At 50.5% G+C, this 21,441-nt stretch overlaps 1 protein-coding gene across 2 annotated transcripts in view; it reads right to left on the bottom strand.

Moving 5' to 3' along the window:
- The window catches only part of SLCO3A1 (solute carrier organic anion transporter family member 3A1), a 285,640-nt gene that overhangs the window by 49,716 nt on the left and 214,483 nt on the right, over window positions 1-21,441 (bottom strand). For both annotated transcript variants that reach the window (XM_045561769.1, XM_045561768.1), the window contains exons 3-4: window positions 20,948-21,046; window positions 12,394-12,657 (exon numbers count right to left, since the gene is read on the bottom strand). In XM_045561769.1, coding sequence (XP_045417725.1) covers window positions 12,394-12,657; window positions 20,948-21,046 — 363 coding nt within the window. The remainder of the gene's footprint in view (window positions 1-12,393; window positions 12,658-20,947; window positions 21,047-21,441) is intronic.

The following is a 21,441-nucleotide window of genomic DNA, read 5'->3' as shown; positions in this document are numbered from 1 at the left end:
CCAACTCACACAATCCTCACAAGCAGCCTGGGATCTTGGGACCAGTAAGATCCCCCATTTATGAGAAAACCGAGGCAGAAAATGACCCCAGGGTCAGAGCGGCGTAGGAGAAACTCAAAGCCCTGGCACCTGCCGCCACAGCATGTGCCTGGAACCGGTGTGCTATTCTGCTCTGGGTTTGAAGATGAAACAAGCAGGCTACTCCTGGTAGTCAAAGGAGCAGCTTAATTCTTAGCAATAATATTAATAACAAGAAATTCCACTCGGGTTGGGGAAAATGACCAGATGTGGCATGGATCTGGGGCTTAGTCCATGTTTTTTTGAAGGACGAGAGCTGAGACAGAGAGAGGTTAGGAGAAACAAAAAGGAGGGATCGGAGAGCCAAAAGAGGAGCCTGCACTGCAGAAAACCTTTTGCTGAATGAAGCTGTAGAACAGAACAGCTAAGAACCTGGTCTGGGAGCCAGGTAAGGGGGATTTGGATTCTGCCTTTAAGACTTGGTAGAAGTGTGACTGGAGCACATGACTCCATCCAATGGATGGCTGTAAGGATGCAAGGAGACCCGTGAACGTAAAGCATGTGGCCTGGTTTCTCTGGCACACAGGCGCCAGCTCAGCAGGAATCATAGTAATTGATAAAAACAGAAGTAATCCACGGCCACAGCAGGGCGGGAGCCCCCAGGCTACTCGCCATTTATCGTGTTCCCTGGGGCTGAGAGAGCGCCAGTCTTGCCGTGGGGATGCGTCTGCACGTGCTGGTGAGCAGGCAGAACAGGGAAGAGCCCAGGGCAGGGGGCACGCAGCTGCACAGGTGGGGAGCTGAGCTCCTGGAGCCTGCACTGGAGCCAAGGCTTCCAAGGAGACCTCCCTCCTCCCGACGACAGGCCAGGCCAGGAGGCAACAGCACCCATCCATGGCCCTTCCTAGGAACCGGAGGTGCCCCAGGAATTGGTCCTTGTGGGGCTCAGCACGTACTCCACTCGCCTCTCAGGGTATTTCTGCCTTTAATCTCTCCACTGAAATTGGCCTTGACTTTCTTTTCCTTTAATAACATTGCTGTCAATACACCAGTGTCAAGGATCCCAAGACGGGGAGATGAAGCCATTGCATGCAAACGCTCAGTAATTGTCACAGTGACAGCCAAGGCTTGGCGGGCTCTCAATGTTCGATGGAGACAGTGCTAAGCATTTTTCAGTTAACTCTCACAACCAACAGCAGGTCGGCTTATCACCATTTCAGACACAAGGAAACTGCGGCTTCTCTGAGAGGCTGGAAATCCCACTTTGCCCAAGAACGCAAAGCTGGGGGGTGAAGGGGGCGGATTCCAACTCAGGCAGCCTGGATTCCAAAGTCCACACTCTTACTCTTCAGGTTTTTCGTGGGGATTTGAAACAACAAAAAGTTGTTTTTTTCTAGCTTTGGGCAGTGGTAGTATCGTAGCCAATGAGGTTTATCCAAGACACAATTATTGCTAATGGATACAGTTGTTTTTCTGAAAGTTGAGTGGCCATGACGGGCTTCCCAACACATAAGACTCATGAACAGAAGAGAACAGAGAGGCAGAGGGAGCTGGAATGACATCAATAACAGTTTTCAAATCATAACTTAAAAAAAAATAATGAGGAAGGAAGAAATAATGAAGATGTGGAAAAACCTTATAACAGAGGGACCAGTGTGAATCCAAGGTAGAGCAAACACTGGGAAAAATAAAGTGGAACAGCACAGCACGAACGTTTAGCAGCCCCCGAGCTGGTTCCCAACGCGCCCCGTGCAGGCTGCCATCACCACCATGAAGGCCCCCACTGGGCGCCCTGGCCAGGGTCCTGCTCTGCCTCCCACTCGAGGAGCCACCCGAGAGCAGGGATAGAGCAGCTCCATCATTAGAGGTGGGCACCATGCCCGGTAAGAGCAGATGCTTACCAGATGCAAGGTGGATTAAAGACTTCAACACATAAATGAATGAATGGATCACAAAGTCTTGAAGGGTAATTGTTACAGCCTCTTAAGAAACATGAGCTGAAAGGAAAGAGGACAAACTTATGATGCAACCACCAGGGCCACTCCACAGGTCCAAGGTCCGTGGTGGAAGTGGGGACAGTAAGCTTTTATAGTCAGAGTCAACGATTCCTTGCCTGTGGGGCCAGAATCCAGAATGACAGTCTCTTCTTTATTCCCACTGTCCATTCTGGAGATGTCTAAACCACCCCCTTGGGTAGGAGTGGGGAACATCCAGGGAGGAAGAGGAGGCCCACAGTGTCTGGAAGTTGTCTGGAGGCAAGCCCCTACCATGCACGTAGCGGCCCCAGGCCAGGCAGCCTCTGGCTCCAGCCTCAGGCCCACCGCACCTCATTGTTGCAGATGAGTTTGCCTCCTGACCTCTGCCCCGGGCTGTTCAGGAACCCGGGGGAGCTTCCTGGCACCTTCTCACGGCAGGTCTGAAAGAAGTAGCTACGAGGTTTCCTTCTGCTCATCTTCTGTAGGTAAGAGGCAGAGGGTGATGCTTCCTTTGTACAGAGAAGGCTGTGGCTTCAGTGAACAAATACAAAACCTTTTAGCACCAGAAACAAGTGTTCAGAATGAAACCTAAATGTCAGCGTGGTGTGGATTGGCTAGGACAGCTCAGAGCCATCAATTCTCATAAAATCCCTATCGAAAGACCATCTTCATTCTTTACAGATCTAGAAAAAATAATTCTACGTTTTGTATGGAACCAGGGAAGACCTCGTATAGCCAAAGCAATCTTAAGCAAAAAGAACAAACTGGGAGGCATCAGTCTACCAGACTTCAAGCTCTACCATGAGGCTACAGTAACCAAAACAGCATGGTACTGGCACAAGAACAGAGATACAGACCTTTGGAACAGGACTGAGAACCCAGAGATGAAACCATCCGCATATTGTCATCTAATCTTTGACAAAGCAGACAAAAACAAACACCGGAGAAAACAATCTCTTTTCAATAAATAGTGCTGGGAAAACTGGATAACTACAATTCAATTGATTCTTTCAAGATCACCAACTCTTTACAACCTCACCAAGAAGCCTCAAGAGCGAAAAAGTCATCCAGCTGCCCATTAGCCAATTTGAAGCAAGAACCAAAATTTCTTTATCCACTCATCCATTGATGGACACTTAAATTGATTCCAAATCTTGGCTGTTATGAATGGTGCTGCCATAAACGTGGGAGTGCGGGTATCTTTTTGATATACTGATTTCCCCTCCTTTGGATACATACCCAGCAGCGGGATTGCTGGGTCATATGGTAGTTCTATTTTCAGGTTTTTTGAGAAACCTTCAAACTGTTCTCCATAGTGGTTGCACTGATTTGCATTCCCACAATAATTAAAAATAAAATAAAAAATCAGGGGGGAAAATGCCATTAAAGGTACTAAAATAAAGCAAGAACCAAGTGTCTGCAGAGGCACGGTGAGCTTTGGCAAGCTGCAGCTCCAAATTGGTGTCAACCCAGTCACCTTCCCTCCCTCCGGAGCGCGAAGTCGGAAAAGTGCAGGCTGGTGGCAGGACGGCAGAGATGAAGGGAGCCTGGGAGGCAGCAACCTCTTATTCAGACCCAATATTTTGTCTTCCTATGTCACAGGCAGCAGGAAGAAAAAGACTAAAGGAACAGAGAGTCTTTTGTAAGAAAACGGTCATGTTTGCTACTCCTCAATAGCCCCTGAGAACCTTCTCTGGGAGATCGGTGCCCCACCTCAGTGGTACAGGGCTGGCGGCACTTAGCATTCGTGAAAACTCTAACCCTCTGAAAATTCACTCCTGGGAAATCTAGAAAGAGAAATAGTAATGTGCAGAGAAGAAATAGTGGAGTCCAACAGCCAGGTTGATGTAAATGCCCATCTTGAAGCCTAGGTTTCATAACATTGTTTCCTGAAGCCTTAGGTTTACAGCAGACCATCAATGTCTAATGCCACCACTGAATCTCCAAGAGGGGCACAGAGTGTCCCAAGCTTATTCGGTGAGTGAGGCCCCTGCCATGTCAACTTAGGTACAACTGCAGGAGGAGCTGTTAGCCCCAGGTGGCGACCACTCAAAGACCCCCCCCCCATTGCCTCTAGAATTCATTTGCAATTGAGAGTTCGCTTTGAATCATCTGGGGGGGCTGTGAGGACATCCAGATACTTGGACCCTCTATCCCCACCCACAGAACCAGAATTTCCGGGGTGTGACCCACACATAAGGGTGTTTCAGGAAACTCTGCAGGTGATGCTGATTCAACCCCGCCCCCCCCCCCCTCCCGGCCAGGAAACAATGGCTCATTACAATAAAGTCCAGATATTTCAGAAGGGAAATGCCAAGGTTTTCAATAATTCATTCATAATTTTGTCAAGGTCTTATTGGGAGCTTCAGATAGCAGGAACTCTGCTGGTGCAGGAGCTGCCCCCTGTCTCCCTCTACCGTGACCTTTTCTAAATCCTGTGCTTCAACGCCAGCTGTCTGTCTCTAGCCGCATCTCGGGCGTTCCTGTTCACGAGCCTCTGCTCACACCTGCCTCCCATCCCGAAGCCCTTTTGTCTCCACCCGTGGGGCTTCTGCTTATCCTTCCAGATCGGGCTGAAATGCTACAACCTCCAAAGTTGTGTCTTCGAGTCCTCCCCCTCTGTGGTCCTCAGCACATTCCTTCCAGCCTCCTGCGGGGCCTCTCCACCTTCTACCCTGTATCCTGGCAGCATTCGCCAAGTGGCCACAAGAGCTAACGTGAATAAAAGAGTTCTATAGTCACATAAGTCTGAGTAATGTGGAGTAAAACAGAGTCAGCCAACTTTCCTGGGAGCCTGTAATACGCCAACAGAAAGCAGGTGTCTCCCAGAGGGTCACACGGTATAGAGTTTCCCAAACTCACACGGACATGTAACCACACCCCCTACCCTTCGTTACTGTTGTTTTGTTTTTCCACGAGCATCTTAGAGGACTCTGCTCCAAGGAACACCCTTTGGGAAATGCTGCCTTCTAACATTCCCTTCATTCTTTCATTCAACACAGTCTTCGGGAGTGCCAACGAGCCAGGCCTCGTGCTAGGGGCCCTCCCATGTGTTTATCTCGCTTGCTTTGCTGAAACAACTTGGGAAGCGCAGCTGTAGCTTATCTAAGTGCCTGTTGCCACAGGCCCCCCAACACTGACAGGAACATAATCAAGCCACTGACCAGCCTAGTACTTGGGGATGTGTAAAAACTACTCCTGTGACACAAAGAATGTAACCACAGCCTGGCACAGGATTCCAAGTGTTTGGGAGGGCAGAAGTTCTCCTTCACCACAGAATCAAGAAAGATTTTAATGGGAAATCCACACAAGGAGAGAATAGTACTGAAGACATGATAAAAAACAGCCCCTGAGCCTGCACAACAAGGGCGGTCAGACCACCAGGGTCCTCACAATAGCATTATGCTGGCAGGCACAGGGCCCTGAATAACAACAAAATAGCCCAAACTGACTGCTAAATGGCGAAGGACGGAGATGGGCCACTGAGGCAGAAGCCAGAGGTGTGAGCTGGGTCCCGTGGCCAGGCAAACCTGCAGCTCCTGCCGGACAGTGGGAAGCACAGCAGGAAGTGGAGGGGTGAACGTGCCCCCTGCCCAAGACCCAAAACACCTGCCAAAAGATGAGAAGACGGGCAAGTAGCAACACCAAGCCCAAAGTCACCCGGGCATGTCGGCCTCAGCGATGGGGCTGGCACACCCTCTTAGCTTCAGCGGCCAGGGTGCCAGGAACAGACCCTCCGCCCCACAGGTGGGTCACTGGTGATCCAGCAGTGGCAGCCAGGATATGTGACGCTGTCACCAAGCCTGTATCTACGGATGGGTCAAACACAGGCCTAAACGCTGGGTGGGAAGCGGGAGAAGAGTAGCTTTGCGGAAAGCAGCAAAGTGCACTGGGCTTGGCAATGCATGTCCAGTGATCCGTTTATTCCTCCACTTGCCGAATAGCAGGCACTAAGCACCTGCTACGTACCAGGACATGCACAGAAAGGGAAGCTGTCCCCACCCTCCTGGAACTTACAGAGTAAGTGAATAATCACACATATAAAGTCAAATTATGACGTGGAAGGGATACATCAGGAGGTCAGGAAAACCAACGTAAGGAAGGACACGTGAGCCAATGTCGGAAGATGGGATCGGGATTCCAGTGGAGGGAACTCTAAGTGCAAAGTCCCAGGAGGAAGCGGGCCAGGGGAATAGAGGGGAATAAAAGAAGGTGGATGAGGTGGCTGTAGGAGACACAAAGGCAGGAGTGGCGTGAGAATGGGCTGGAGGAACTTGGATACTGTGAAAGGACTCTGCCTCCATCCCTTAAAGCAGGAGGTGGCAACATGACCAGAGGTGTTCTGGAAAGATCACAGTGCGGACAACAGACCGGAGGGGCCGGGGCACGCTGGAGTGTGGGAGAGACCAAGAGCAGGCTGGGGAGAGATTTAGGCGGTAAAATCGGCTGAAGCCAGTGATGGACCACGCTGGGCAGGGTGGGATGCACCCAGGGCCCGGACACATTTCAGCTCCTCCCGAGGTGAAGCCCCTCCAGAGCTGGGGCTCTAAGGCCTCTTCTGGAGGGGGCACATGCTGAGCAGAAAGGACAGAAGCTTCTCAGACACAGGAAGGGCTTCTGCTGTCACATGGACGCCAGGCTGATTCCGTTTTCCCTTAGTTGGTTCTTTAATAATTTATGGAATCCTTCACCACTGCCTCCCAGAGTGGGAAACATTGGGAAGAGCATGAGATTTGGAGTCTGGAGACCTGGGTGCACCACCAGGCACAGGAACCTGGGTACCTGTTTTAACAACCCCCACCCTTTGCCACCTCCCCCACCCCTGCCAGCTCCGATGTCGTGATCCCCGATTGGTGGCACAGAGATTAGTGACATCATCCATCCCCTCAGTCAACTGTGGGGGCCAAAAAGGAGGCCCATGCAAGAGCTCAGGAAATCACAAATCATCCCCTAGATTTTTAAGGTTTTTAAGACTAGGTTTTAAAGACTCTGAGTCTGAGGCCCCAGCCCCGCCTGCTCAGCTGTCACCTGCTGTCACTAGGCTCTGCTGTCTTTTCTGGGATAGGAAGAGACCACTTGGCAGTCAGTGCGAAGCGCTCAGAGACAAGAGTGCTCAGCTTTTGATTGCCCTGCTCTTTCACTGATCAAAGGCAGGGTTCTCCCTTCGGGTTTTAAACCTCTGGTGCACTTAACATTTGTCCCAGCTAGAACACCTAGCAGAGGGTCAGGAAGGGCCAGCACTTGCAGGGAGTCGGTTCTTCCCTCCCTCTTAGGCTGTAGCCTTGTCTGGAAGACCCATCTTTTGGGGTTACCGCTGGAGATTTAGTACATTCTGCCCTTAGCACCTGGTGATGCCACTTAATTACTTTTTTGAGACAGAGTCCTGCTCTGTCACCCTGGGTAGAGTGCAATAGCATCATCATAGCTCTCTACAACCTTAAACTCCTCAGCTGAAGCGATGCTCCCGCCCCGGCCTCCTGGCTAATTTTTCTATTTTTAGTAGAGACAGGGTCTTGCTCTTGCTCAGGCTGGTCTCAAACTTCTGAGCTCAAGTGATCCTGCCCGCTCGGCCTCCCAGAGTGCTAGGATTGCAGGCGTGAGCCACCGTGCCTGGCCCAGATGCCACTGATTCTTATTTAAGAGAGCATCTGTTTACGGTCAGAAATGGTGGTGCAATGTCATGGTCAGAAAGACAGACATCGGGGCCTTCACTGAGGTTTGAATGCCTTTCCCTCTCCATCTCTAAGCTTTAATTACCTGTAAAATGGCAGCAACGCTTCACAAGACTGGAGGATTAAATATAATGCACTGAAAGCAAACATTAACTACTGGTATGTGTAAGTGGGCACAGTGCACATGTGTACATGTGAGCACACACACATACACACGCATGCATGCTGGCAAGAAGGTGTTCATTTGTTACTTCATTCATTCAACTAGCATCACCTATGTGCCAGGCACTGTGCTCTGCACGGGAAATGAACACACAAACAAGAACTCCGTCCCTGGAGAACCCACAATCTTTGGGCAGACGCGGACAAGCAGACAGACCACCGCGGCAATGCGGTAGCCAGTGCTTTGCAGGGGTTATGTGGGGGACAGAGGAATTGCAGCTAGTCTAGCACTGGGCACGTGGGGGCATGCACAGAGGGGCTGTGGGGGGTGCTTCCTGGGGAGGTTGAGGACAGTGTCCAGCCCGGAAGTGAACTCAGGGAGGAAGGGCGTTCCAGGGAGAAACGGTAGCAAAGAGCGGAGTGCTTGGTGCATTCCAGAGACCACACAGAGCTTGAGAGAGAAAGCAGATGGACATGTGGCTGCAGAAGGGACCTGGGACCTGGCCATCAAGGCCTCTCAGGACCAGTGACGCTGGAGACAACTTGCAAGGAACACAGAACCATGGGTATGAGATTTAACACACCAGCTGAAGATAATACTGTGTGTTTATTACAGTCCCCCGAACTCCTTCCTCCCTCCAGAGGCAGCCTTTCCAAGACATTCTGCAAACTCTGAGCATCTACTAGAGTGAGGAGGCCACAATAGGTGCAGTGCCCACCCACACACGGCTTACCACGCAGGAAAGGGGAGGAGAGGACAGTGCTAGACACAACAGGATGGACACGGGGTGTGTCCTGAGAAATGGGTCGTCCACAGAGCAAGAGCAGGGAGGCGGGCATCAGAGCCAGGGCTTAAAGGGAAAGTTATTTGGTGGTACAGCCGAGATGCAAACATGTACCTTGGCTGGGCAGGCTCCCACCTGCGGGAAATGCTGGAGTTCAGCAAACCCAAGCATTTATTCTTTTGCTTTGCAAAACAGTTATGACAGTCACTATAAGATGAGGACTTGTAGGCTGTTTTGGAACAAGATTCTGGGCTTTCCATCCTTCAACTGATAAGGGTTGCAAACCCAACTGATGGCCAGCTGTCAGAAATAGACCTCTGAAGCCCACTGTTCTGGGGGAGTGCCCTGAAAAGTGAACCACAGGCCGAAATTCCTATCACCAAAGCTCGGTTTCCTCACATACTAACATAAATGGGAATACTCAGTGACACCGACTTAGGCAGCTGCTGTAAAGATGAAACCAGGCTGGGTGCAGCAGCTCACATATATAATCCCAGCACTGTGGGAGGCTGGGGCAGGAGGATCGCTTGAGCCCAGGAGTTCGAGACCAGCCTGGGCAACATAAAAGATCAGCTGGGTATGGTAATAGGCACCTGTAGTCCCAGCTACTAGGAAGACTTATGTCCAGGTGTTCAAGGTTGCATTTAACTGATTGTGCCACTGTACTCCAGCCTGGGTGACAGAGCAAAACCTTATCTCTTAAAAAAAAAAAAAAAAAAAAAAAAGATTAAACCAGACAACCACATGTTAAAAGCTGAGAGGAGTTACATGACGTGCCAAGGCTGCTCAGCTGTAGCTGAGCTGGATTTTAACCCAGGTGGACCTGCCTCAAAGCAGACAGCACCACGGTGTCCCAGGAGTGTGTGAAGACTGTCTAGGTCCCAGCAGGGAAGGGGCTGGAGAGGCTGCTCTTATGCAATGCCAGCTCTTCTCAGGGACCTTTGCTCTCTGCAGAGCATGGCAGGGAACACAGATTGATGGCCAAAGAAGAAACCCATTTGTAAGCTCAAGCAAAACAAATCAGAAATTGCAACATATAGGTGTTGGGAGCAATGCTAATTCCTCTTATATGTGCGATGCTGTTCAGCTTATTTGCACCCACAAATGCGTAGCACACTGCGTGTGTAGCACACCGCATGTGCAGCCTGGCCTTTCCAGGCTGGAAACTGGATGAAGCGTTTGGGAATGTCAGGTGGTACTGCATAGCGTTTTAGGTGGGAATGTCCACGTGGCAAAAACATTTGTCTCAGGGAGAAATAAAGCATGTAAACCACTGTGGCCCCACTTCATGCACTGGCACGTGTGAAATTTATTGGCATAATAGCTCACCTCACTGTATTCTGGCTCCCGGGGAGTTTCTAGAAACACTGTCTTCCTTTCCTGCTGGGGCATCCTTTAGGTCCATTAGTGGACCGATGGTCTCTGGGAATTGCTAATTCTAAATTAAAAATCATTAACTATTAGAAGTGAAGCCCATGTGTATACAGATCACAACTTGTGATCAATATGGCCTGGCAGGTCCCAGACCCATCTTCCCAACTGTGCACCTGTCAGCTCAGTGCAGCTGAGCCGGCACCTGCTCACCTTGCCATTGATTTGACCTTGCCTACTGCATGCCTCCGCTAGCAGAATACAAGCTCCAGAACATGAGCTGCCTTAGTCACGGCTGTGCCCCAGCGCCTAGCAGGGTCTCGGTGACTACTGACTGAATGGAACAAATGAATTAATGAGCGACTGAATCCTAACCCAAGAATTCTGAAGCCATGACAGAGCTCATGACAAGACTCAGCTCAGCTCTGCCTCTGGCCCTGACTCACGGCGGGGAGAGGTGGGCTCTTCCCTGCCTGTCCTTATATCTCTGTGATCAGCCGTGCTGCCTATCCTTGTGGTTCTGACCACGCGGGCTGTCTCTGCTGAGCTGCTGGGCTGGTCCTACACTGGACGGTGAGTGCTTTGACAGCACAGTTGTATCTTTTTCATCTTTCTATCACCAGAGATAAAAGGCGAGAGATTATTGGTGCAGCTCTTGCAGTCAGAGCCCTAGGAAGACAGGGCCACAATCCTGAAATGGGGAGGGACCTGGGAGGGCTGCCGTCACCCAGGCCCAGGGTGTCCTCCGAAGGGCCCACTCTCGTGCCGGCCCAATTTATTCCCGTGGGGCTGGGTACCGGGACACTTTCTATGGTTGGCTGTGCCATTAGAGTAACAGCAGGCATCCCCCGCCTGCCTGCCGGGGGTCCTGCAAGGGAGGCTGTTTGGGGGCCTCCATTATTAAGCACACATGTATGGGGGGTCCACGCCAAGGCAACCTCAGAGGACACAAACGGGGTAGCCTTCTCATCCACCAACACCTTCTGGAAACTCAGAGTGATGACTTTTAAGATCTTCTATGGACAATTCCAGATTACAGCGTTGGTAGACTCCATCCCGGAACATGGGTCAGACATGACATTAGGTTATTAAATTAGTCTCTTTTCAGAAACAGCACTAGTGCTGTGGATTCCTCATGACTAACAGGGACGATTAACAGTCTTCTGCGGCAGTACGTTCATTCTCACGGCAGCACTGTCAGTGAGGAACTGCGCTATTACGATTTTACACTGGCGGAAGCGCGGTGGAGAGAAGTTAATGATCGCAGAGCTGGCGGGAGCGGAATGGCGATCTGAGCGTGAGGCGGCCCCAGGTTCCCTCCGTGAATCTCGAGCATCTCCACGGAAGGTGCATCTCATTACACAGAAGCTCAGCAAAGAGACTGTCACCGTTAGGAGATGTCTGTCGGGCTCAGGAAGACTGACTGTGCCGCTGCCGCTGAGGGGGGCCAGCCGAGGGCCCAGGTCCTGCAAAGAGGTGACTGGCCGTCTGCCTTTCCCACCCCAGCTTCCCCGGGAAGCAGAGCTCCGCCGTGCTCCTGCCCGCCTACACCAGCCTGCTCCGGTCCAAAACCCAGCAGGTATTCAGGGGACCAGAGCAAGGAGTCGTGTGCATGAAGAAGCACCACGTGTGGCTCGCCTGGTAAACGCTGACCAGCTTCTGAGGCTGCCGGCCAAGTTCAGCTGTCCTTTCATTTTCTTGCCTTTAAGGAAAACATGGAAACAGCTCAGGGGTGGGGTGGGGTGGGGTGGGGTGGGCTTCTCATTCTCATTCTGCATCATCATTGCGTTCACCGTTTTGTTGGAAAAGCTGCATTTTTTTTCCTTTTAAAAATGATAGCAAGAGCTTTGCTGCATTCTAAAGTGGGACTGTGTTATTAAGACTGGGTTAATATTTCTTTCTGGAGGAACCCATCTCTCATCTTTACTGGAGGCAATGGAAGGACAGAGCGAACCTAAGGAAATGCACTTTGGAGGCGGCTTTTTAAAGAACGCCTGCATCAGGCAAAGGAAGCCAACTTCAAAAGTCCTTTACTGCTTTAAGGAGCTCGTGAGTGGCCTGAAAGAGTTCAAAAGAGTTCCGCGGAATGTTCAGCTCCCTCCCTCCTTTCACAGTCTTCCTTCTATAAACACTGATATTTATTAAATACTGGGTCCTATATTAGCCACTGGGGTCCCTTCGATAAACAGAAGCTACTTTTTACTTTGTTTTTTATTAAGCAAGTCAAGTCATTTACATTTCAAGAGTAAGTTAAGCACTTGGCTTGCTGGTGGTGGCAAATCATGCAAAATAAATATTATTCTGCCTCAACTCGAGTCCCCCGGTCCCCAGCCCTGAGAGCCACCCCTGCCCTCATCGTTCCCACCCAATCCCCCGTCATTCTGACCACAGTGACGAGGTGGCCTTTACCTCTCAGCTGCTGGAAGCAGGAGGCACTGCTGTCTGGCTCCAGGGGGTGCCTCAGGACCCCGTTGCTGGGCTTGGGCCTCTCGTATTCTCTTTCGGGGAGCATGGCCTGCTCGCTCTCCATGGCGGGGTCTGAGTGTGGGGGCAGGGACTGTGGAAACCCGAACATCAAGAGGGAAGAGAAGAAGAGTAAGGCACCGCAGAGCAGAAAGCCGCCCCACCAGGCTCCGATCCAGCGGGGGTCGTCCGGAGTGATGTCCAGGTTGCCTGCAAACGGAAAGAGCACAGCTCAGTGGGGGAAGCTGCAGCCGCGCACGGGGGATTCCGCTGCGGATTTAAGTCACGTGCACAGAGAAGCCAAGTGCTCTAGAAACGTCCCGGGTGGGAAGGATGGGCTGCCGGGCCACGAAGCCTATTGTTCTATGACAGCAATTCTGCTTCCCTCAAAGCTGAAGACCGATCACATTCCCTCCTTAATTTTCTTGTCTACCCTGTGTTTATATCAGTATAAACAAAAACAGTGAGAAGCCAGACATTCTCAGAATTGAGGCTGGAATTAACTGACTTGGCAGAGCCGCCAAGGTGCACTCATGAAATGCGAAGAAATGTTTGTTGTTCAAGGGTAGGTTTTCATCAGGTACGCTTACTCTTGGTCTCCAAAGAAATAGCTCATCTGAGATTCCACTCAACACCCCACTCCCTGTGTTAAATTAGGTTTACAGCGCCTAAGTGGAGGCACAGAATGGGGGTTAAGAGCATGGCCCCTGGAGCCAGGCTGCTTGGACCGACTTCCTGCTCCCTTCTCTCCATATAACCTCAGGCCAGGGGTGCACGAACTCAGACCAGCAGGGCTGCAGGCCTAGACCAGATGGACGGACCACTCTGGGAAGAGTAACATTTGTCAAAGTCCATTTATAAGACAGATCTGAACTCTCTATGCCTCAGTTTACTCATCTGTACAATACCAATGATGACTGCAGTACTTACCTTATAGACTCACTGGGGAGATCAAACGAACCACGGCAGACAGAAAGTGCTCAGAACAGTGCTTGGCATGTACTCGAGCGCTTGATCAATGGTAGCTTGTTATTTATGGCTATTTATGGGTTCTCTGGTTGCAAGCTGCTAGTGGAGAGGTTAGCTGAAACCTTGTCGGTGGACTGTGGTTTGGCACCGGCCCTCAGTTAGAAAGCTTCACAACCCACTCATGTGCTTAAAGGTCCTGTACACGTGGTCTGGCTGCCTTGTACTGTTATTCCTTTGATTTTTACCAGCCAAAGTCACGAGAACATAAACTACAGCTTACCCCGCGGTAGAGTTTTTACTATCTCTTCACGACCGCCTTGCATAGCAGCACCCCCAGATGAGCTGCTTAGAAACGTCTCTTTGAGGATAAACCGTGCCCCTGGAGCACAGAAGGAGATTCTTGGAGATCTGGGCCATGGGGTATGAGCTAAGACCAACAGGCTGCAGGTCTAGACCAGATGGATGGGCCGCTCTGGGAAGAGTAATGACCGCAGACACCAAATGAGCACTGCACCATTTATAAAATGCTCTCCCCGAAGTCTCTTCAGCTAACATGAATGATAATGCCAGGCATCATTCATTGAGGGCTTCCTCTGCGCCAGGCACTACACAGGGCACACTCTTAACTGTGCCAGCCAACCGGCCCCACCACCCTACAAGGTAGGACTTTTATTATCCCTATTTTATATAGACTGGGAAACTGAGGCTTAGAAAGGTTAGGTTCCTTGCCCACGTTCACAGAGTTAAAGATTGGAACACAGTTATTCACGTACCAAGGCCCATGCTCTATACCCCTCTGTTCTGCTTCCCCTCTTGACTGGACTTCATTTTGGGCTCCCTGTGGGGCCCTGGGTGAATGACTAAGTCCTGTGCTTTGTGCAACAGGTCTAAGACCATGGGCTCTTCCAGTAGGCGGCAAGTGGCCTTTGGAACACTGGGGGTCTCCGTCCTGGAGAGCTTGACATACACCCAGCAGCAGTAACTACAGCATGACTGTGGACCAGGTGCTTCTGCGTAGCTGCATGCTGGAGAGGAGAGAGTGTAAACTTTGAGGGCTTGAATCCCAGCCCGGCCACCCACTAGCAGGTGATACTGGGCAGGTTACCTACCCTCCCTGGGCCTCAGCTGCATCATTTGCAAAATAAAGATGACATCCACCTAGGGGAGTTGCAAGGATGAGTGGTAATGAGCAAGAACCACCCGACACATAGTAGGCTCTTCACCTACGGTAGCACTTATTATTTTCATTTTTATGTATATTTGTATATGAAGGGGAGTTTTAATACATGGATTTTTTAAAAAAGGATATGGCATGGGAAAACATAAAGGCGATCTTGAAGGTAACTTTATGCAAACGAAGGAAGAGAAAAGGCAGTGAAATTGCCTGGGTAGCTGAACAGGAATGTTTCGCTCCTCACTTACTGTGTTTCCTCACCTGCTGCCAAGCAATGCATGGAAACAAAAGACAGCAAAAGGGAGCTGAAGGGTTTCCCTCCATTGTCTGGGGCTCCATAAAGAGGGAACTGAAAAGCTGGCAGATGTGAGCGGGTAAAGAGAGAGAAATCCTAGCAGTTGTTTGGGGGAAACAGAATTAGTACCATGTAGAAAGTCGTATTTTAGTGAGGAAGTTAGTGACTCTGATGTGTGAGAAAACATCGCAGGGACGGGGACACTGGGGGAGGCAGCTGTTCGTGTGAACGTGTCACCTCGCTCCCCGTAGGCACGGGTGTGCGTGTGGAAAGCTGGCATCTGCTGGCAGCTGGAAGGACGGGGAAGAGCACATCACCCATGTTGGAGCCACAGCTCGTCCGAGGTCCACGCGAGGAGGAGAAGGGCCTGCGTGAAGGCGGGCGGAGGGCAGGATTTTGTAGATCCAGGAAAAATCATCCCTGACTATTCTGGAAATACAGATTTTTTTCCCCTCCATTTCAATGATCCAGAACACTGTGGCAGGGAGGGAAGTAACGTGCTGAGGAGAAAGCACGTGGCAGTGGGGTGCACTGCCCTCGGGACAGGGGAGGCTGGTGCGCAGAGGCGAATTCTAGAATGCTCTGGGGAAGATGACTGACTAGCACTTGAACCTAGTCTGAGAAACGTCTTTTCTGAAGCACTTCTTTTCTCTGTCCATCTGGATGACAAATAATATTTTTAGGAGGCAGTTTGGCTAGTGAGGGTGAAAATCTCCCTCCACTTGTCTGGCAATCGTCAATGCTGGGTAGATATTCTTTCAGGACTGACATTGAGGGACAGTTGTCTACAAGCTGGAGGAGAATGGTGTGGGGGACAGTCCCAATGTCTGCACTTGAACCTCCTCTTCTGAGCACAAGGGAGATTATGACTCCCACACTCTGTGAAGTTAGGTGTGGCCACATGCCATAGAGTTTTGCCCATAAAATGTGCACAGAGGGGACATCTGTCACTTCTGTGTGGAAGTATATACACGCTGGTGCATAACACCCCACGTTCTTTCCTCCAAAGATGGTCCCTGACAGGCTATAATGAACATAATGTCCCCCATTGAACTGTACTGGATATAAAGCATGAACAATAAAGAAACCTTTAGTATTCCAAGCCACTGAGATGTGGGGGCTGTTTGTTACTGCAGTATAACCTGGCCTACTCTGACTAGTACAACAGGCTTAGGAAATACAAATCTGTAAGAACAGTGGTCCCAGGCAGGCTTGGCATAGCAAAAGTATTGTGTTAGGTTCAGGTAGCGGGAAAGGCTTGAAAACCTCTTTACTTCTCTATCTGGTTCTCATCAGTGTCTTGACTTTAAAAAAAAATTACTGCCATTTCAGCCTTTTGGTGAAGGCTGCTTTCACTAAGACACCCAGAACAAAACTGAAAAGCACCCATCTGTCCCATTTACTCAGCTGCATCAAGTTGCCAGTGACACCAGACACACGGACGAAGAAAGATGCTGAGCAGAATGGCGGGAGACAGTGTCCCAGGCTGAGGGGACAGCCTGAGCAAAGGTGTGGCACACTCAGGGGACTCTAGGTAGACAGGCTAAGCTCCCTCTGGCCACATGTCTACCCTGTGGTCATTCCAGGCACTGAGAAAAGATGCTGTTTCATTCTCGGGGGAGTTTGTGGGGGGTGGGGGGTGGGGGGTGGAGGACCACGAGGGCGGGAGGAGCCCTACGCTGGGAGCATCATGAGGGAAACGCCTGCCTGTCGCGAGGCTAGGTGGGCACACGCCGAGCCTGCCTTTGCACAGAGCGTTTTCTCCTCTACTAGAGCCATTTTTCTAACCTTCCATTCCTGGCACGTGACTCTGGGTGGCTCTCGTTTGTGTTGGGTGAGCTGAGCCAGCTGCTGACAGCTGTTTGCTCTATGCCCACAGTCAGGGGAACATACAGGGCTCATGGAGATTTCCACCCATTTCCCAGGTCAGCAGAAAAATCACTGGGAAGAGGGTTAAACCAGTCTGAACTACCCACTCCCACCCCACCAGGGAAGATGGCTGAGACCGTGCGAAGAGCAGGTCAAAGCAAACTGGGGACATTTACTTCTCATTCCTGGGCTATGTTGATGTGTATGAGCTACTATGGCTCTTTGGACTTTTGTTTTTCAAGTTCATTTACTTATTTAACATATCTTGTCCAACTTTTGCTGTGGGACTCAAGAATTCCAAGGGAATCATGAAGTCACAAACCTGATCAGAAACTGGAGGCTGGGAGGGGCTGAGGGTGGAGGGTGGCATCAGAACGTGCAGCATCCCAGCCGCTGGGCTACTCAGAACAAAACGAAGGCGTCCGGCAGTGGCAGTCGGCCCTCAGAATGGCCAAGCAGGGGGCTCAGCCTGGTGACCTTTTTTGTGAAGCCAACAGATGGCCGTATCTTGTTCCAGCTGCAAACACCACGCAGCCGTCTGCGAGGCCGGATGGTGTGTGCCGCAGGCAGGTCTGCGTGGACGTGCTGGCGAGGTTAGGTCATCTCAGCAAGGCCTTTGTCCAGGGAAGGGGGGGCCTTCTGGCCAAATTCTTGGAGAGGTTTCAGGGAAGCAAGTTGCTCTGTCAAGAGGGGGACTTTGAGGTCAGATAGGCCTGGGGACAAATCCTCGATCTGTCCCTTACTAGCTGTGGAAACTGTTAACCTCTCAGGCTCATCATACCTCACATTTATTGTGTGCTGACTGTATGCCCAGCACTATGCTCGATGCCTCATAAGACTCACTCATGCCAGCCACACACCCCTGCGGTGTCGGGTCCTCAGGATCATAGAACTCATAAGGGGCACAGTCAGGATTCGAGTGGAAGTCTCATTTCAATGCTCAAACTCTCAACCACTGTGTGATAACACCTCGTCTAACAGGATCTACGCGTCCATGGGAACGTCCTGAGCTTCCAGTGAGGCAAGGTATGCACAGCTTTAACAAGTGGCCCACGCGTGCCTGTCGTCTCACTAATCTGATAAACCAACACTGTTAAGCCTGGTCAAGTCAACGATCAGGAGCCTGCTCTGCCAACAAATCGTCCTTTTTTCAAGGTCCCGTTCTTATCTGGATTTCAATTTAACAAAGATATTCTAAAGAAGACATTCTGGAGGCACCACTGTATCTTCCTCCAGCTTTCAGGAAAGAAACCCGTTCTCCTTACGAGGAGGGGCAGAGGGGGCCTCACAGGGACAAACACAGAAGAAAGGCAGTAGCTGCAGAATCCCCATGTCTAAGCACAGCTGGCCGAGCCCCTGGGCAAGCTCCCCCCGGGAGTCTCCCTGTAGCTGGCCCATTCCTGCAACCAGCGCTCCCCTCACCGCCGGCCGCAGCCAGGCTTCCTCACGGACTCTCCCTGCAGTGCTGCCTCGGCTCCGCCAGGTTACCTGGGGACATCACCTTCTCTCCTCCGCATGCCCTGCAACAAGGGCCCTCCAGGGACCCGCCTTGCGGCCACAAATTCCAAGCACCCCCGATCTCAGCTAGGATTTCAGAAATGGTGGCTGTGTGCGTGGCCCCCGTCCATTCACGCCTAGGGCAATGTTCCCACACCTCAGCCCTAAAAAGTGCTCTGTTCTAGCTGAGTGAGGAAAAGACAGGAGACCCCCCCCCATACAGCCCACATCCACTTACAGATGACAAGTTTCAATCACAAGATTAGGAACAATAAAAATTGCCAGAAACTAGAATTCTGTGGCTGACTCCCGAGTAGAATAAGTGATGTTCTTCTGCCCTCTACTGGCGAAGAGCCGTGCCAGCCCTCGCAGCGCCACCGGGAAGGACGCAGACAAAGACCCTGACTCGGGATGCATCCTGCCCTTCCTCAGAAACAGCTGGGGACAGCTGCTAGCCCCCTGTCAGCGCAGAAGGCTGCTATCTGCACGATGCCCAGGCCGAATGGAAAAGCGCCCGTCTGTCTTACACACCTGGGGGCATCAGGTTGCCAACGAACCCGGGACCATGAGTGGTGTTGCTTCACGCTGGGCCTTGAAGGGTGAACAAAGAAGTTGAACAGAGTGGGATGGGAACAGCATTCCAGACTGCAGGAACAGCCTGAGCAAACTGAGGACACTGGGAGTGGACAGACTAAGCCCCGTCCAGCAAACTGTCGACCTCCTGGTCATTCCAGGTGCTGAGAAAAGATGCTGTTTCATTCTCAGGGGAAGTCTGGTGAGAGGAATCTTGGGTGGAAACACCTGCACACTGGCCCAGGAGCTCCAGGTTTCATACAGATACACCCCTTGGACTGGGGACGTCCCCTGCCCCCTCTGACACTCTGCTTCCTCCTTTGTAAAATGAGAGTCTTGAAATAATGATGTTTGAGGTTCTTTCTGGCTAAGAGATTCTGGTCCTTCATAGCCCTTGGTTCAAGGCCACCACTGATATACTGAGGACAAAATATGCTGCCCGGCCACTGTGCTACTCTTCAAGGTAGCTGTTCCGCTGCACCAGTACTGCCTTTGCATCCCCTCTGCTAGCAGAGCTCTTACGTGGCCTTTGGTGCCACGCTGGAAGCTTGCTTTTCTGTCTACACAGCAAGACGCAGGGTTGTTTCTCTTCCCAGCCCACCCCTCACCCCGCTCGCTAGGAACACGGTTCAAAGGGACAGCCGACTGCTGGAACACAGCAGCCACTCGATTACCTCCCGGACAGGCCCGGCACTCTGAAAGAATAAATAAACATGGCTGCATCTGATCTCTGTTTTTCCACTTGGAAATTTGTAACATCATTAGCTACAAGTAAATATATCAGTGGGATTAATGGAGTGAATCACAAAGCGACTTGATTGGATTTAGAACCACGTTATTTCTTTGGGGTGAATTAGTTAATTTAGCACTGTCGAGAGATGATGGATTGAGAACCCGGGCACTGAGAGTTCCTATTGATCCTGAGAATAGATCGGCACGAAGAGAAGCTGAAAGGGATTCTCACCCTGTCTTCCGAGAGAAAGGAAACGTGGCTTTGATTCTTGTTAAACTGTACAGAGATATAGTGTTCTCTTTCAGGCACGGGGTAGAGTTGGGACCACATGTGGTAGGCAGCATCTCCGAGGGTCCCCAAAGATCCCCACCCCCTGGTATTCACATCCCTGTGTAAAATCCCTTCTCCTTCAGAGGAGACTTGCACAAGGGATTGGCTTCTAACACACAGAACGCAGCAGAAGTAATGATATTAGGTTATAAAAAGGCTGTGGCTCCTGTCTCAGGTGCCGTCTCTCACCTTCTCTCGGGTTGTCTGCTCCAGGGTGGCCGTGCTGAGGTAGCCCTGTAGAGAGGGCACGGGAGCGGGCTGGGAAGTGCATCTTCTCCCTGCCAAGCCTTGAGATGACCTCAGACCAGGCTCATACCTTCCAACACCTGACTGCAGCCTCCCATGAGACCCTCAGCCAGAACCGCCTAGTTAAGCTCTCCTGTATTCCAGACCCATAGCGTAACGTAGCCCATCCTACCTAGCACATGGTTCAGTCCCAGAATCATGGATTGGGTGGCCCAGAGCATTCTGAGAAAAACATTTGCTTTTCCTGCTAAAAACACAAGTTTAGTATAAAATGGTTTTGCAAGTGGGTGTTTCCTCACAAGGGCCCCCACAACAGTGTCTTATAAAAGGATTTTCAAATATTCTGTCTCATTGATCCCATTTGCACACTTGTACTTCCAGAACGTGTGCTCCAACTTTCAGTTTATTTAGAAAGTAGAGTCCTTTTACAGGTAAATGGGTCAACACTCAGTGAGTGTGCACCAGGGGCATTTCTACACGTACATCTCATGCAATTCCTAAAATAGCCCTTTGAGGCAGATATAATTATTGTGACTACCCTTAATTTACAGATGAGCAAAATAAAGATTTGAGGAGTAAAATCAACTATAGGGGATTATCCAGCCTCTAGGTAGAAGCCGGTAGAACTCACACTTGAGTCTAAACCAGTACCCCTGGCTCTTCCCATCTGATCTCAGTGAGGCCCCAGCTACTGAGGCAGGTGCGTTAAGACTAGCTCTTGGAGAGAAGGTTTCAGAACCTGCAGGCTGAAGTCTCCTTTATGAGGCAGGAAATGCTTACAGACAACAGTTAGAAATGGAGAAATGTTCCTTACTTGTGTCAATGAAGACGGCATCCACGTAGATTTTGGTACAGAAAGAGCCCAGGATAAACCCGCAGGCTGGTCCAAATACCAGCATCGTGAACAGGATTCCTGAAAGAAGATGAAAGATTTGATTACAAAACAGAGACCATTCAATGAGCAAAATCAGCAAAGGTCAAGGAGATTATTTTACATTGATCAGACGAGATACCTGACTATACAAATGACATTACAGGAATTAGTCTAAAAATCCTAAAGGTGAAAGCTAGTATTTCTAATTTTGGGGAACTGTATTGAAGCACTGCATATCATGGTAGGATTCTTTAGTATTTCAGTAGATTGTGTGGAAACATTTGTGGGCCCTAGTGCACTTACTTTTAGAGGACTTTCCCCCCATGTCAATCAAACATACGAAAATACATCCACATCTATCATTAAATATTCTTTCTGCCATCAACAGTTTTGAAAGGATTTTTGTAATTTTGCTTTTAGATTTATTTGGCTTT

The sequence above is a fragment of the Lemur catta genome, chromosome 9 (genome assembly GCF_020740605.2).
Source record: "Lemur catta isolate mLemCat1 chromosome 9, mLemCat1.pri, whole genome shotgun sequence".
In the NCBI taxonomy this organism is placed as follows: Eukaryota; Metazoa; Chordata; class Mammalia; order Primates; family Lemuridae; genus Lemur; species Lemur catta.
The sequence above is the reverse complement of the archived record's forward strand: the minus strand, read 5'-3'. Positions and strand labels throughout refer to the sequence as shown.